The sequence below is a fragment of the Salmo salar genome, unplaced genomic scaffold, assembly GCF_905237065.1.
Source record: "Salmo salar unplaced genomic scaffold, Ssal_v3.1, whole genome shotgun sequence".
NCBI lineage: Eukaryota > Metazoa > Chordata > Actinopteri > Salmoniformes > Salmonidae > Salmo > Salmo salar.
In genome coordinates, this window is record NW_025548356.1 from 142,701 (window position 1) to 156,197 (window position 13,497).

General features: G+C 52.4%; 1 protein-coding gene across 1 annotated transcript; it reads right to left on the reverse strand.

Annotated features, from left to right (window-relative positions):
* Positions 1–767: 767 nt before the first annotated feature.
* On the reverse strand, positions 768–6,236 carry LOC123732920 (cell wall protein DAN4). The gene is made up of 10 exons (XM_045712239.1): positions 5,889–6,236; positions 5,141–5,199; positions 4,793–4,926; positions 4,439–4,680; positions 3,586–3,644; positions 3,224–3,357; positions 2,789–3,111; positions 1,902–1,960; positions 1,546–1,679; positions 768–1,263 (listed from the first exon to the last, which is right to left on the reverse strand). The coding sequence occupies exons 3-10, from the start codon at positions 4,902–4,904 to the stop codon at positions 1,160–1,162; spliced, it is 1,167 nt and encodes a 388-aa protein (XP_045568195.1). The 5' UTR covers positions 4,905–4,926; positions 5,141–5,199; positions 5,889–6,236; the 3' UTR covers positions 768–1,159.
* Positions 6,237–13,497: the final 7,261 nt, after the last annotated feature.

Here is a 13,497-nt window from a genome sequence, read left to right on the forward strand (position 1 = left end):
GATTTAATAATAACAAGACAAGTACAAACCAGGCGAGGCTCTTCAACAGTTTTAAAACATTGTAGTGGTCCACATTTTTGGTGATATGCCCAAAATAACTCAAAGTAAATATCATCCCGGTCCTGGTAAATTTAAATTTAAATATAGTTAATAATTAAAGAGGGAACTATGATCAAATAAAACATTTAAAAATTAAAAAATTAAAAATTGTACAATAGGAAAGTTGTTGTTTCTTTTAGTTATTTTCAGTATAAAAATTTGACTGATAAATAGTGTGCAAGTGTGAATACATCATGAATTGATGTCTGTGAGAGCCTATAAGTGTTAAATAATAGTAACTTGAAATAATAGTAATAATAATAATTATTATAATAATAGTAACTTAAAATAATAGTAGTAATAATAATAATAATAATAATAATATCCCTTTATTAATAATACTATAAATATAAATATTAATGAACAAAAACTATGAGAATTCTTAAAGTATTTCACAAATATCATACATGACATCAAAAAGTACATTTAGTTTTGTTTTTGTTTGTATGTAGGGGAATGTACCTAAAATACATATATAATTTTGCCAACTAACACGGTTAAAATGTGTTGTGTACTCTCATGCTTAAGCAGGTAATTCATATTAAAGCTAGAATCCTTAACTGAAACAATAACAAATTCACACCTGCTCTCTGTTTTTGGTAATACAAATGTGACCACTCTCAAATTCATAGAGGAGCTATGGTTGCCAGGACTGACCATCCATGATATCAGAATTATAGTTTTAATAATGTTTTAAAGCTATACAGTGTTTGTTTGCATTGTTTAGAAACATTGGAGTAAAACAAGCTTATATTTTGGGTTCTGATGGGGTACGACAGTTGAGCTAAACTCATGAGGCATTCATATGTTATATTCTTCTAGAATCAATGGGTAGATATAATTAATTTATAAGTCAAAAAATGGGTGTAGCAACTAAGGATTCTAGCTTTAAGGCTGTATCTATGAGAGCTGGGAAACCGTTGATTGGTTAAACCAATGCCAGAGCAGCTATGTCCCAGGCTATTGGTTAGCCAGCAGCTAGCAGAGCCACAGCAGCTATGCCCCAGGCTATTAGCTAGCCTAGCAGCTATCAGAGCCACAGCAGCTATGCCCCAGGCTATTAGCTAGACAGCAGCTGTACCATTAACAGAGCCAAACTGAGAGGCAAGGCAGCCAGAGAGAAGGCAGTGGGTTGGGGAGCACTTCCTGATGTGGTTGATGACCCTGAAAAAGTAGGAAAAACAGAGAAATTGTTCAGTTAATTACAAAAGTGGATTGTCTTTTCATGTTTCTGTTCAAATGTTGACTTTGCTCTTATAGATGTGTATGGTGACAGTGAAACAGGGGCGGACTGGGACCAGAAATTGGCCCTGGCATTTTTAACATATTGGCTCATTTTCCCCCAAATTATTAGCCAGATAATTATAATTTTTCCCCCCCGAAAAAAACATGATCATTTGCCCAAAATGCCAGATGGCCAGTCCGCCCCTGGAGATGAATACTTACCAACACTGATACTGCCTGGTAGAATGTTCAGGGAGGTGGAACTGTTGGTGAGAATTGTCTGTGCGCTGCTTGAGCTGGGAACCGAAGACTGCTTGTCGAACACGAGGGTCATGTCGGTAACTACAGATCCACTCCTACTCAGGAGAAGGAGAGAAAATGGACAACCCTCAGAAATCATCATCACCAGAATCGTCAAAGTTTTCAAGTTTTAATGTCATGTGACCAAGTGCAGTGAAATGCCTTTTCTTGCAAGCATTAAACCCAACAATGCAGTAATCAATATCAATGTAGTAGTACAAATAACACAAGGTAGAACAGAAACCTAGTCAATCAGTAATGAGAATTCATACACTTACCTGAATGAGTTGACAATGGAACGACGGAAGCCTGCCGTCCCAGCAAAAACCGTGTTCACCTGCGTTGAAAGATAGGATGATCAAAGGTTCAATGAAAACAGGGCCCTTGACGGCATTAACAGAAGCTTTGGTTTAATTCTTTCATAGTAAATAGACCTCTCAATAGTATCCTTTTTGACTTGGCATGTACGGCTCACTGATGATAGGGTTTTACAGGAGGCATATACGGCTCACTGATGATAGGGGTTTACAGGAGGCATGTACGGCTCACTGATGATAGGGGTTTACAGGAGGCATGTACAGGCTCACTGATGATAGGGGTTTACAGGAGGATTGTACAAGTCTAAAAGGGACACTTACATTTATGTATGTAACCTTTATTTAACTAGGCAAGTCAGTTAAGAACAAACTCTTATTTACATTGACGGCCTACCCCCCAACCAAACCCTAACCAGGACGACGCTGGGCCAATTGTGCACCGCCCTATGGGACTCCCAATCAGGGCCGGTTACGATACAGCCTGGAATCGAACCAGCGTCTGTAGTGACGCCTCTAGCACTGAGATGCAGTGCCTTAGACCGCTGTGATATAGACTGGAATCGAACCAGGGTCTGTAGTGGCGCCTCTAGCACTGAGATGCAGTGCCTTAGACCGCTGTGATACAGCCCGGAATCGAACCAGGGTCTGTAGTGACGCCTCTAGCACTGAGATGCAGTGCCTTAGACCGCTGCCCTATGATTGTCCCAAAAATGGATTGTCGTAAAAAGTAAAACAAGTGTCAAACAGCCTTCCTCCCAATGAAGTTTCTGTGTGAGAATTGCCAGAACAATCTGAGCTACCAGAAATGTTTTCCACCAACGCTGGCGTGGAATTGCCCTGATACTTACGTTAGTGACCACGTTGGTAGACAGAGTCTTGAATGCTGAAGAGGACGGGTTGGAAAGATCTGAGTTGAACGTCTGGTTGAGACTGAACCGAAGACTCAGGATTCCTTCACTAGAAGATGGAGGGTCAGTTGATGCGACAGCAGGAGTGGTGGTGGTAACAGCTGCTGCAGGAGTGGTGGTTGTGACAGCTGCTGCAGGAGTGGTGGTTGTGACAGCTGCTGCAGGAGTGGTGGTGGTGACAGCTGCTGCAGGAGTGGTGGTGGTAACAGCTGCTGCAGGAGTGGTGGTGGTAACAGCTGCTGCAGGAGTGGTTGTGGCAACATCTGCAAAAAAAAACACATTAAACAGGGCCACTGGAATGAAAATGGACCAGCCCATCTGGTCATTTGCCCAAAATGCCAGATGGCCAGTCCGCCCCTGGAGATGAATACTTACCAACCCTGATGCTGCCTGGTAGAATGTTCAGGGAGGTGGAACTGTTGGTGAGAATTGTCTGTGCGCTGCTTGAGCTGGGAACCGAAGACTGCTTGTCGAACACGAGGGTCATGTCGGTAACTACAGATCCATTCCTACTCAGGAGAAGGAGAGAAAATGGACAACCCTCAGAAATCATCATCATCATCACCAGAATCGTCAAAGTTTTCAAGTTTTAATGTCATGTGCCCAAGTGCAGTGAAATGGCTTTTCTTGCAAGCATTAAACCCAACAATGCAGTAATCAATATCAATGTAGTAGTACAAATAACATAAGGTAGAACAGAAACCTAGTCAATCAGTAATGAGAATTCATACACTTACCTGAATGAGTTGACAATAGAACGATTGAAGCCTGGGGTCCCAGCATAAACCTTGTTCACCTGCGTTGAAAGATAGGATGATCAAAGGTTCAATGAAAACAGGGCCCTTGACGGCATTAACAGAAGCTTTGGTTTAATTCTTTCATAGTAAATAGACCTCTCAATAGTATCCTTTTTGACTTGGCATGTACGGCTCACTGATGATAGGGGTTTACAGGAGGCATGTACGGCTCACTGATGATAGGGGTTTACAGGAGGCTTGTACAGGCTCACTGATGATAGGGTTTTACAGGAGGATTGTACAAGTCTAAAAGGGACACTTACATTTATGAATGTAACCTTTATTTAACTAGGCAAGTCAGTTTTAAGAACAAACTCTTATTTACATTGATGGCCTACCCCCCCAACCAAACCCTAACCAGGACGACGCTGGGCCAATTGTGCACCGCCCTATGGGACTCCCAATCAGGGCCGGTTACGATACAGCCTGGAATCGAACCAGGGTCTGTAGTGACTCCTCTAGCATTGAGATGCAGTGCCTTAGACCGCTGTGATATAGACTGGAATCGAACCAGGGTCTGTAGTGGCGCCTCTAGCACTGAGATGCAGTGCCTTAGACCGCTGTGATACAGCCCGGAATCGAACCAGGGTCTGTAGTGACGCCTCTAGCACTGAGATGCAGTGCCTTAGACCGCTGCCCTATGATTGTCCCAAAAATGGATTGTCGTAAAAAGTAAAACAAGTGTCAAACAGCCTTCCTCCCAAGGAGGTTTCTGTGTGAGAATTGCCAGAACAATCTGAGCTACCAGAAATGTTTTCCACCTACGCTGGCATGGAAATGCCCTGATACTTACGTTAGTGACCACGTTGGCAGACAGAGTCTTGAACTCTGAAGATGACCGGTTGGAAAGATTTGAGTTGAATGGCTGGTGGAGACTGAACCGAAGACCCAGGGTTCCTTCACTAGAAGATGGAGGGTCAGTTGATGCGACAGCAGGAGTGGTGGTGGTGACAGCTGCTGCAGGAGTGGTGGTTGTGACAGCTGCTGCAGGAGTGGTGGTGGTAACAGCTGCTGCAGGAGTGGTTGTGGCAACATCTGCAAAAAAAAACACATTAAACAGGGCCACTGGAATGAAAATGGACCAGCCCATCTGGTCATTTGCCCAAAATGCCAGATGGCCAGTCCGCCTCTGGAGATGAATACTTACCAACCCTGATGCTGCCTGGTAGAATGTTCAGGGAGGTGGAACTGTTGGTGAGAATTGTCTGTGCGTTGCTTGAGCTGGGAACCGAAGTCTGCTTGTCGAACACGAGGGTCATGTCAGTAACTACAGATCCACTGCTACTCAGGAGAAGGAGAGAAAATGGACAACCTTCAGAAATCATCATCACCAGAATCGTCCAAGTTTTAATGTCATGTGCCCAAGTGCATTGAAATGCCTTTTCTAGCAAGCTTTAAACCCAACAATGCAGTAATCAATATCAATGTAGTAGTACAAATAACACAAGGTAGAACAGAAACCTAGTCAATCAGTAATGAGAATTCATACACTTACCTGAATGAGTTGACAATAGAACGATTGAAGCCTGGGGTCCCAGCATAAGCCTTGTTCACCTGCGTTGAAAGATAGGATGATCAAAGGTTCAATGAAAACAGGGCCCTTGACGGCATTAACAGAAGCTTTGGTTTAATTCTTTCATAGTAAATAGACCTCTCAATAGTACCCTTTTTACGACATGGCATGTACAGGCTCACTGATGATAGGGGTTTACAGGAGGCATGTACAGGCTCACTGATGATAAGGGGTTTACAGGAGGATTGTACAAGTCTAAAAGGGACACTTACATTTATGTATTGAACCTTTATTTAACTAGGTAAGTCAGTTAAGAACAAATTCTTATTTACATTGATGGCCTACCCCCCCAACCAAACCCTAACCAGGACGACACTGGGACAATTGTGCACCGCCCTATGGGACTCCCAATCAGGGCCGGTTGTGATACAGCCTGGAATCGAACCAGCGTCTGTAGTGACGCCTCTAGCACTGAGATGCAGTGCCTTAGACCACTGTGATACAGCCTGGAATCGAACCAGGGTCTGTAGTGACGCCTCTAGCACTGAGATGCAGTGCCTTAGAGCGCTGCCCTACGATTTCCCCCAAAAACGGTTTGTCATACAAAAATAAAACATGTGTCAAACAGCCTTCCTCCCAATTAAGTTTCAGTCTGAGAATTTCCAGATCAATCTGAGCTACCAGAAATAATTTCCTACCTACGCTGGCATGGAAATGCCCTGATACTTACTTCAGATTGCACTTTGAAAGCCAGAGTCTTGAACTCTGAAGAGGACGGGTTGGAAAGATTTGAGTTGAACGTCTGGTTGAGACTGAACTGAAGACCCAGGGTTCCTTCACTAGAAGATGGAGGGTCAGTTGATGCGACAGCAGGAGTGGTGGTGGTGGTGGTAACAGCTGCTGCAGGAGTGGTGGTTGTGACAGCTGCTGCAGGAGTAGTGGTTGTGACAGCTGCTGCAGGAGTGGTGGTGGTGACAGCTGCTGCAGGAGTGATGGTGGTAACAGCTGCTGCAGGAGTGGTGGTGGTGACAGCTGCTGCAGGAGTGGTGGTGGTGACAGCTGCTGCAGGAGTAGTGGTGGTGACAGCTGCTGCAGGAGTGGTGGTGGTTACAGCTGCTGCAGGAGTGGTGGTGGTGGTGACAGCTGCTGCAGGAGTGGTGGTGGTAACAGCTGCTGCAGGAGTGGTGGTGGAAACAGCTGCTGCAGGAGTGGTGGTGGTGACAGCTGCTACAGGAGTGGTGGTGGTAACAGCTGCTGCAGGAGTGATGGTGGTAACAGCTGCTGCAGGAGTAGTGGTGGTGACAGCTGCTGCAGGAGTGGTGGTGGTGACAGCTGCTGCAGGAGTTGTGGTGACAGCTGCTGCAGGAGTTGTGGTGGTGACAGCTGCAGCAGGAGTGGTGGTGGTAACAGCTGCTGCAGGAGTGGTGGTGGTAACAGCTGCTGCAGGAGTGGTGGTGGAAACAGCTGCTGCAGGAGTGGTGGTGGTGACAGCTGCTACAGGAGTGGTGGTGGTAACAGCTGCTGCAGGAGTGGTGGTGGTAACAGCTGCTGCAGGAGTGGTGGTGGTAACTGCTGCTGCAGGAGTGGTGGTGGTGACAGCTGCTGCAGGAGTGGTGGTGGTGACAGCTGCTGCAGGAGTAGTGGTGGTGACAGCTGCTGCAGGAGTGGTGGTGGTGACAGCTGCTGCAGGAGTAGTGGTGGTGACAGCTGCTGCAGGAGTGGTGGTGGTAACAGCTGCTGCAGGAGTGGTGGTGGTAACAGCTGCTGCAGGAGTGGTGGTGGAAACAGCTGCTGCAGGAGTGGTGGTGGTGACAGCTGCTACAGGAGTGGTGGTGGTAACAGCTGCTGCAGGAGTGGTGGTGGTAACAGCTGCTGCAGGAGTAGTGGTGGTGACAGCTGCTGCAGGAGTAGTGTTGGTGACAGCTGCTGTAGGAGTGGTGGTGGTGACAGCTGCTGCAGGAGTTGTGGTGACAGCTGCAGCAGGAGTTGTGGTGGTGACAGCTGCAGCAGGAGTGGTGGTGGTAACAGCTGCTGCAGGAGTAGTGGTGGTGACAGCTGCTGCAGGAGTGGTGGTGGTGACAGCTGCTGCAGGAGTAGTGGTGGTAACAGCTGCTGCAGGAGTGGTGGTGGTAACAGCTGCTGCAGGAGTGGTGGTGGTAACTGCTGCTGCAGGAGTGGTGATGGTGACAGCTGCTGCAGGAGTGGTGGTGGTGACAGCTGCTGCAGGAGTAGTGGTGGTGACAGCTGCTGCAGGAGTGGTGGTGGTGACAGCTGCTGCAGGAGTAGTGGTGGTGACAGCTGCTGCAGGAGTTTTGGTGGTAACAGCTGCTGCAGGAGTGGTGGTGGTAACAGCTGCTGCAGGAGTGGTGGTGGAAACAGCTGCTGCAGGAGTGGTGGTGGTGACAGCTGCTACAGGAGTGGTGGTGGTAACAGCTGCTGCAGGAGTGGTGGTGGTAACAGCTGCTGCAGGAGTAGTGGTGGTGACAGCTGCTGCAGGAGTGGTGGTGGTGACAGCTGCTGCAGGAGTTGTGGTGACAGCTGCTGCAGGTGTTGTGGTGGTGACAGCTGCAGCAGGAGTGGTGGTGGTAACAGCTGCTGCAGGAGTGGTGGTGGTAACAGCTGCTGCAGGAGTGGTGGTGGTAACTGCTGCTGCAGGAGTGGTGGTGGTGACAGCTGCTGCAGGAGTGGTGGTGGTGACAGCTGCTGCAGGAGTAGTGGTGGTGACAGCTGCTGCAGGAGTGGTGGTGGTGACAGCTGCTGCAGGAGTAGTGGTGGTGACCGCTGCTGCAGGAGTAGTGGTGGTGACAGCTGCTGCAGGAGAGGTGGTGGTGACAGCTGCTGCAGGAGTGGTGGTGGTGACAGCTGCTGCAGGAGTAGTGGTGGTGACAGCTGCTGCAGGTGTGGTGGTGACAGCTGCTGCAGGTGCGGTGGTGACAGCTGCTGCAGGAGTGGTGGTGGTAACAGCTGCTGCAGGAGTAGTGGTGGTAACAGCTGCTGCAGGAGTAGTGGTGGTGACAGCTGCTGCAGGAGTGATGGTGGTAACAGCTGCTGCAGGAGTGGTGGTGGTAACAGCTGCTGCAGGAGTGGTGGTGGTAACAGCTTCTGCAGGAGTGGTGGTGGTAACAGCTGCTGCAGGAGTGGTGGTGGAAACAGCTGCTGCAGGAGTGGTGGTGGTGAGAGCTGCTACAGGAGTGGTGGTGGTAACAGCTGCTGCAGGAGTGGTGGTGGTAACAGCTGCTGCAGGAGTAGTGGTGGTGACCGCTGCTGCAGGAGTAGTGGTGGTGACAGCTGCTGCAGGAGAGGTGGTGGTGACAGCTGCTGCAGGAGTGGTGGTGGTGACAGCTGCTGCAGGAGTAGTGGTGGTGACAGCTGCTGCAGGTGTGGTGGTGACAGCTGCTGCAGGTGCGGTGGTGACAGCTGCTGCAGGAGTGGTGGTGGTAACAGCTGCTGCAGGAGTAGTGGTGGTAACAGCTGCTGCAGGAGTAGTGGTGGTGACAGCTGCTGCAGGAGTGATGGTGGTAACAGCTGCTGCAGGAGTGGTGGTGGTAACAGCTGCTGCAGGAGTGGTGGTGGTAACAGCTTCTGCAGGAGTGGTGGTGGTAACAGCTGCTGCAGGAGTGGTGGTGGAAACAGCTGCTGCAGGAGTGGTGGTGGTGAGAGCTGCTACAGGAGTGGTGGTGGTAACAGCTGCTGCAGGAGTGGTGGTGGTAACAGCTGCTGCAGGAGTAGTGGTGGTGACAGCTGCTGCAGGAGTGGTGGTGATGACAGCTGCTGCAGGAGTTGTGGTGACAGCTGCTGCAGGAGTGGTGGTGGTGACAGCTGCTGCAGGAGTGGTGGTGGTAACAGCTGCTGCAGGAGTGGTGGTGGTAACAGCTGCTGCAGGACTGGTGGTGGTAACAGCTGCTGCAGGACTGGTGGTGGTGACAGCTGCTGCAGGAGTGGTGGTGGTAACAGCTGCTGCAGGAGTAGTGGTGGTGACAGCTGCTGCAGGAGTGGTGGTGGTGACAGCTGCTGCAGGAGTTGTGGTGACAGCTGCTGCAGGATTGGTGGTGGTGACAGCTGCTGAAGGAGTGGTGGTGGTGACAGCTGCAGCAGGAGTGGTGGTGGTAACAGCTGCTGCAGGAGTGGTGGTGGTAACAGCTGCTGCATGAGTGGTGGTGGTGACAGCTGCTGCAGGAGTTGTGGTGGTAATAGCTGCAACAGGAATGGTGGTGGTAACAGCTGCTGCAGGAGTGGTGGTGGTGACAGCTGCTGCAGGAGTGGTGGTGGTAACAGCTGCTGCAGGAGTGGTGGTGGTGACAGCTGCTGCAGGAGTGGTGGTGGTGACAGCTGCTGCAGGAGTGGTGGTGGTAACAGCTGCTGCAGGAGTTGTGGTGGTAACAGCTGCTGCAGGAGTGGTGGTGTTGACAGCTGCTGCAGGAGTGGTGGTTGTGACAGCTGCTGCAGGAGTGGTGGTTGTGACAGCTGCTGCAGGAGTGGTGGTGGTAACAGCTGCTGCAGGAGTTGTGGTGGTAACAGCTGCTGCAGGAGTGGTGGTGGTGACAGCTGCTGCAGGAGTGGTGGTGGTGACAGCTGCTGCAGGAGTGGTGGTGATAACAGCTGCTGCAGGAGTGGTGGTGGTAACAGCTGCTGCAGGAGTGGTGGTGGTGACAGCTGCTGCAGGAGTGGTGGTGGTGACAGTTGCTGCAGGAGTGGTGGTGGTGACAGCTGCTGCAGGAGTAGTGGTGGTGACAGCTGCTGCAGGAGTGGTGGTGGTGACAGCTGCTGCAGGAGTAGTGGTGGTGACAGCTGCTGCAGGAGTAGTGGTGGTGACAGCTGCTGCAGGAGTGGTGGTGGTGACAGCTGCTGCAGGAGTGGTGGTGGTGACAGCTGCTGCAGGAGTAGTGGTGGTGACAGCTGCTGCAGGAGTAGTGGTGGTGACAGCTGCTGCAGGTGTGGTGGTGACAGCTGCTGCAGGAGTGGTGGTGGTAACAGCTGCTGCAGGAGTGGTGGTGGTGACAGCTGCTGCAGGAGTGGTGGTGGTAACAGCTGCTGCAGGAGTAGTGGTGGTGACAGCTGCTGCAGGAGTGATGGTGGTAACAGCTGCTGCAGGAGATGTGGTGGTAACAGCTGCTGCAGGAGTGGTGGTGGTGACAGCTGCTGCAGGAGTGGTGGTGGTGACAGCTGCTGCAGGAGTGGTGGTGGTAACAGCTGCTGCAGGAGTGGTGGTGGTGACAGCTGCTACAGGAGTGGTGGTGGTGACAGCTGCTGCAGGAGTGGTGGTGGTGACAGCTGCTGCAGGAATGGTGGTGGTAACACCTGCTGCAGGAGTGGTTGTGGTAACAGCTGCTGCAGGAGTGGTGGTGGTGACAGCTGCTGCAGGAGTGGTGGTGGTGACAGCTGCTGCAGGAGTGGTGGTGGTAACAGCTGCTGCAGGAGTTGTGGTGGTAACAGCTGCTGCAGGAGTGGTGGTGGTAACAGCTTCTGCAGGAGTTGTGGTGGTAACAGCTGCTGCAGGAGTGGTGGTGTTGACAGCTGCTGCAGGAGTGGTGGTTGTGACAGCTGCTGCAGGAGTGGTGGTTGTGACAGCTGCTGCAGGAGTGGTGGTGGTAACAGCTGCTGCAGGAGTTGTGGTGGTAACAGCTGCTGCAGGAGTGGTGGTGGTGACAGCTGCTGCAGGAGTGGTGGTGGTGACAGCTGCTGCAGGAGTGGTGGTGATAACAGCTGTTGCAGGAGTGGTGGTGGTAACAGCTGCTGCAGGAGTGGTGGTGGTGACAGCTGCTGCAGGAGTGGTGGTGGTGACAGTTGCTGCAGGAGTGGTGGTGGTGACAGCTGCTGCAGGAGTAGTGGTGGTGACAGCTGCTGCAGGAGTGGTGGTGGTGACAGCTGCTGCAGGAGTAGTGGTGGTGACAGCTGCTGCAGGAGTAGTGGTGGTGACAGCTGCTGCAGGAGTGGTGGTGGTGACAGCTGCTGCAGGAGTGGTGGTGGTGACAGCTGCTGCAGGAGTAGTGGTGGTGACAGCTGCTGCAGGAGTAGTGGTGGTGACAGCTGCTGCAGGTGTGGTGGTGACAGCTGCTGCAGGAGTGGTGGTGGTAACAGCTGCTGCAGGAGTGGTGGTGGTGACAGCTGCTGCAGGAGTGGTGGTGGTAACAGCTGCTGCAGGAGTAGTGGTGGTGACAGCTGCTGCAGGAGTGATGGTGGTAACAGCTGCTGCAGGAGATGTGGTGGTAACAGCTGCTGCAGGAGTGGTGGTGGTGACAGCTGCTGCAGGAGTGGTGGTGGTGACAGCTGCTGCAGGAGTGGTGGTGGTAACAGCTGCTGCAGGAGTGGTGGTGGTGACAGCTGCTACAGGAGTGGTGGTGGTGACAGCTGCTGCAGGAGTGGTGGTGGTGACAGCTGCTGCAGGAATGGTGGTGGTAACACCTGCTGCAGGAGTGGTTGTGGTAACAGCTGCTGCAGGAGTGGTGGTGGTGACAGCTGCTGCAGGAGTGGTGGTGGTGACAGCTGCTGCAGGAGTGGTGGTGGTAACAGCTGCTGCAGGAGTTGTGGTGGTAACAGCTGCTGCAGGAGTGGTGGTGGTGACAGCTGCTGCAGGAGTGGTGGTTGTGCCAGCTGCTGCAGGAGTGGTGGTTGTGACAGCTGCTGCAGGAGTGGTGGTGGTGACAGCTGCTGCAGGAGTGGTGGTGGTAACAGCTGCTGCAGGAGTTGTGGTGGTAACAGCTGCTGCAGGGATGGTGGTGGTGACAGCTGCTGCAGGAGTGGTGGTGGTGACAGCTGCTGCAGGAGTGGTGGTTGTGACAGCTGCTGCAGGAGTGGTGGTTGTGACAGCTGCTGCAGGAGTGGTGGTTGTGACAGCTGCTGCAGGAGTGGTGGTGGTGACAGCTGCTGCAGGAGTGGTGGTGGTGACAGCTGCTGCAGGAGTGGTGGTGGTGACGGCTGCTGCAGGAGTAGTGGTGGTGACAGCTGCTGCAGGATTGGTGGTGGAGACGGCTGCTGCAGGAGTAGTGGTGGTGACAGCTGCTGCAGGAGTGGTGGTGGTGACAGCTGCTGCAGGAGTTGTGGTGACAGCTGCTGCAGGAGTGGTGGTGGTGACAGCTGCTGCAGGAGTGGTGGTGGTGACAGCTGCTGCAGTAGTTGTGGTGGTAACAGCTGCAACAGGAGTGGTGGTGGTAACAGCTGCTGCAGGAGTGGTGGTGGTGACAGCTGCTGCAGAAGTAGTGGTGGTGACAGCTGCTGCAGGAGTGGTGGTGGTGACAGCTGCTGCAGGAGTGGTGGTAACAGCTGATGCAGGAGAGGAGGTGGTGACAGCTGCTACAGGAGTGGTGGTGGTGACAGCTGCTGCAGGAGTGGTGGTGGTGACAGCTGCTGCAGGAGTGATGGTGGTAACAGCTGCTGCAGGAGTGATGGTGGTGACAGCTGCTGCAGGAGTGGTGGTGGTGACAGCTGCTGCAGGAGTGGTGGTGGTGACAGCTGCTGCAGGAGTGGTGGTGGTGACAGCTGCTGCAGGAGTTGTGGTGGTAACAGCTGCTGCAGGAGTGGTGGTGGTGACAGCTGCTGCAGGAGTGGTGGTTGTGACAGCTGCTGCAGGAGTGGTGGTGGTAACAGCTGCTGTAGGAGTTGTGGTGGTAACAGCTGCTGCAGGAGTGGTGGTGGTGACAGCTGCTGCAGGAGTGGTGGTGGTGACAGCTGCTGCAGGACTGGTGGTGATAACAGCTGCTGCAGGAGTTGTGGTGGTAACAGCTGCTGCAGGAGTGGTGGTGGTGACAGCTGCTGCAGGAGTGGTGGTTGTGACAGCTGCTGCAGGAGTGGTGGTTGTGACAGCTGCTGCAGGAGTGGTGGTGGTGACAGCTGCTGCAGGAGTAGTGGTGGTGATAGCTGCTGCAGGAGTGGTGGTTGTGACAGCTGCTGCAGGAGTGGTGGTTGTGACAGCTGCTGCAGGAGTGGTGGTGGTAACAGCTGCTGTAGGAGTTGTGGTGGTAACAGCTGCTGCAGGAGTGGTGGTGGTGACAGCTGCTGCAGGAGTGGTGGTGGTGACAGCTGCTGCAGGAATGGTGGTGATAACAGCTGCTGCAGGAGTTGTGGTGGTAACAGCTGCTGCAGGAGTGGTGGTGGTGACAGCTGCTGCAGGAGTGGTGGTTGTGACAGCTGCTGCAGGAGTGGTGGTTGTGACAGCTGCTGCAGGAGTGGTGGTGGTGACTGCTGCTGCAGGAGTAGTGGTGGTGATAGTTGCTGCAGGAGTGGTGGTGGTGACGGCTGCTGCAGGAGTTGTGGTGGTGACAGCTGCTGCAGGAGTGGTGGTGGTGACAGCTGCTGCAGGAGTGGTGGTGGTGACGGCTGCTGTAGGAGTGGTGGTGGTAACA